This window comes from Nicotiana tomentosiformis, chromosome 8 (assembly GCF_000390325.3).
Source record: "Nicotiana tomentosiformis chromosome 8, ASM39032v3, whole genome shotgun sequence".
In the NCBI taxonomy this organism is placed as follows: Eukaryota; Viridiplantae; Streptophyta; class Magnoliopsida; order Solanales; family Solanaceae; genus Nicotiana; species Nicotiana tomentosiformis.
In genome coordinates, this window is record NC_090819.1 from 140,907,458 (window position 1) to 140,909,964 (window position 2,507).

Genomic DNA, 2,507 nt, shown 5'->3' on the forward strand with positions numbered 1-2,507 from the left:
AAGGATTGGCTTAATAATTCACTAATGTCGGCTTGCCTAGCAAGTGGAATGTTAGGCGCCATCACTGTCTCGACGGTGGAAATTCCGGGTTGTGACAACTTTATCACGTACTCCACTGCAATCCTAGTTGGTACACCACATTGCATGATAATCCTTCCTGTATGAATTAAAATCCATTTTACAGCAGAACTATACCATTCTTCTATTTTAAATTGATTTTCTTCATCTATTTTCTTCGTGTTAGAACAATGTTCACTTTGTAATTATGGCCAATATTTTTGGTTAATGGAGTCCATCTCACATAAGCATAAGTCTAAAGTAAACTTTTTTGGCAATATTTTTTGGAACCCAAAAATATTGCATTGTGTAGTGGATATCATTTGCACAAGTTGTATTTTTTCTTTTACAACTAAGAGGCCAAGGTATTTTTGCCTATAAAAGGAAAGGTCATTAGTTCATTTTAAACACACCAACAAGACTTGAGTCTTCATTTCTTGTTTCTTTTCCTCCTTTAGTAATTGAGAGTATTTTGTAAGAGAGTTGAGTGTTGGGAAACACTTATTTGATCCCCTTTCTTTGGAGTGATCTTGTGAGGTTAGTCTCTTGGGGGTATTTGAGATTAATTAGAGTATTTACTCTAATTTTGTATGCTCTTTTGTACTCTTGTTGCTATAGTGAATTTGCTCTTTTCTGCTTGTGGACGTAGGTCACACTGACCGAACCACGTTAAATTGGTGTTTTCGTTTTTTGCTTTAATTGTCGTTGTATCAACTTGCATTGTCAAGTTGTTATCAACTTACATTGTCTTTGTTATTGTCATTATAATATTATTTGGCTAAATTTCGCACTACCCGTCCCGATCCTAACACACTTTTTTAGAGAAAAGAAAATGTTCGATTGAGTATCAGTCAAGTAGTGCATTGTTTGATTCTAACAAGTTGCCTAAACTATTTTTGCCCATTTTAATTATTTTCAGTCTTCCATTAGTCTTCTAAGAGGCGTAAGAAATATAGATTCTTGATACCATTTCTGTGCCAAATGAAAGCAACCTTTACAAAGACATCAATCTAGACGTACATTAAACTTCATTTTTTCTTTAGTTGTATTTATTATATACTAATAGTATTAAAAAAATTACATTATCAGGTCACATAAAATTTTCTTTATTTTTCCTGAGAAAGGTACATGGAGAAGCAAGAGAAGGAGAAGGTTTAGACAATATCTGAACCATGCATTACTTGAGTTCAAAGTTAAATTACAATTATTAGAATGTAACTCTAATATTTCAGATGGAAATAAAATTTTAAGAGTCAAACTTGTATATAGTTATATACTAATAGCGTTGAGAAATTTGTACATTATCAAATCAAATAAAAGGTAACTTCATATAATTGTTCATAAAAACTTGACGAGCGAACATGCATCTTTATTCTTTACTTAGAGGAGACAATATACTACTAGTTGCTTGCAATTGTAATATAAAAATATCTTAATTTTGCGACTCTGTAACAGATTTCATGATCGTACACATCTAAAATTCAAGTGAACATATATAAACCGCTATAATTAAATATCTCATCATAAAATGAGGTCATAAAAAAACAAAACAAACCCTTAAAGGCTCTAACTCAATACTCCTATTAACAAAGAAATCCTCAAACCACCAAAAAGCTAAGTATAATGAGATGGACGGAATCTCTTCGTTAATTAGATGTCTCGAATTCAAGCTTTGAGAATGAAAAAAACTCCGAGTTGATAGCGAGTTAGTGAACCCTAACACTAGTAGAAGGAACTTGTACAAGCTCTTGAGCTACGTCCATGAATTCAAGTACCCCTCCTTCTTTACACTTCAATAACAGCCTTTCTGCATCTTCCTTTTTCATCAATATTTTCACTTTAATTATCCCATTATTTGCATTATCAACAGCAACAGTATTATTTTTCTTTTGCTCCTCATGGCTAATTTCTTCCTGTTCTGGATGTTGGTATTTAGGTTCAAGATCAAATTTCACTTGTTTCTTGATTTTGGGCTTCTTCTTAATATCCAGCTCATCTCTGCATATATAAGTAGTAGGAGGAGGAGTACTACTTTCAACCTTGATTTTTTTGGAGTTACTAATTCTTTCACCAAATCGTATTTCCTTTAGAAAAGAACTAGCAAATCCCATAATTTTACCCATTCCAATATTGTAAAAGTTAGGAGATTGGGGAGAAAGGGATATGAAGTTTTTCTAAAAGCAAAGGAGTTGTGGAGATTGGAGAAGAGGATGAAGCAAGGTAGAAAATGAAAGTGTGTTTAAATAGACGAAGAAATTTGAAAGAAGAAATTTTAAAAATTAAAAATAATAAAATAAAGTTTGGAAGGAGTCAAATGTAGTACCATTTGGGCAATACACAGTGATTGTGACAGTGGAGGAAAATTATTTTGTTTTTTCAATAATGGAATTAAGTATTTGAGCTGCTTTTAAAATTTAGTATATGAAGAGAAAAATGATGAAGAATAAGTA

At 32.0% G+C, this 2,507-nt stretch overlaps 1 protein-coding gene across 1 annotated transcript; it reads right to left on the reverse strand.

The window, feature by feature from the left end:
• Positions 1-1,763: 1,763 nt before the first annotated feature.
• On the reverse strand, positions 1,764-2,168 carry LOC138898245 (uncharacterized). The gene has a single exon (XM_070184295.1). It carries the CDS (start codon positions 2,166-2,168, stop codon positions 1,764-1,766), a length of 405 nt encoding a protein of 134 aa, XP_070040396.1.
• Positions 2,169-2,507: the final 339 nt, after the last annotated feature.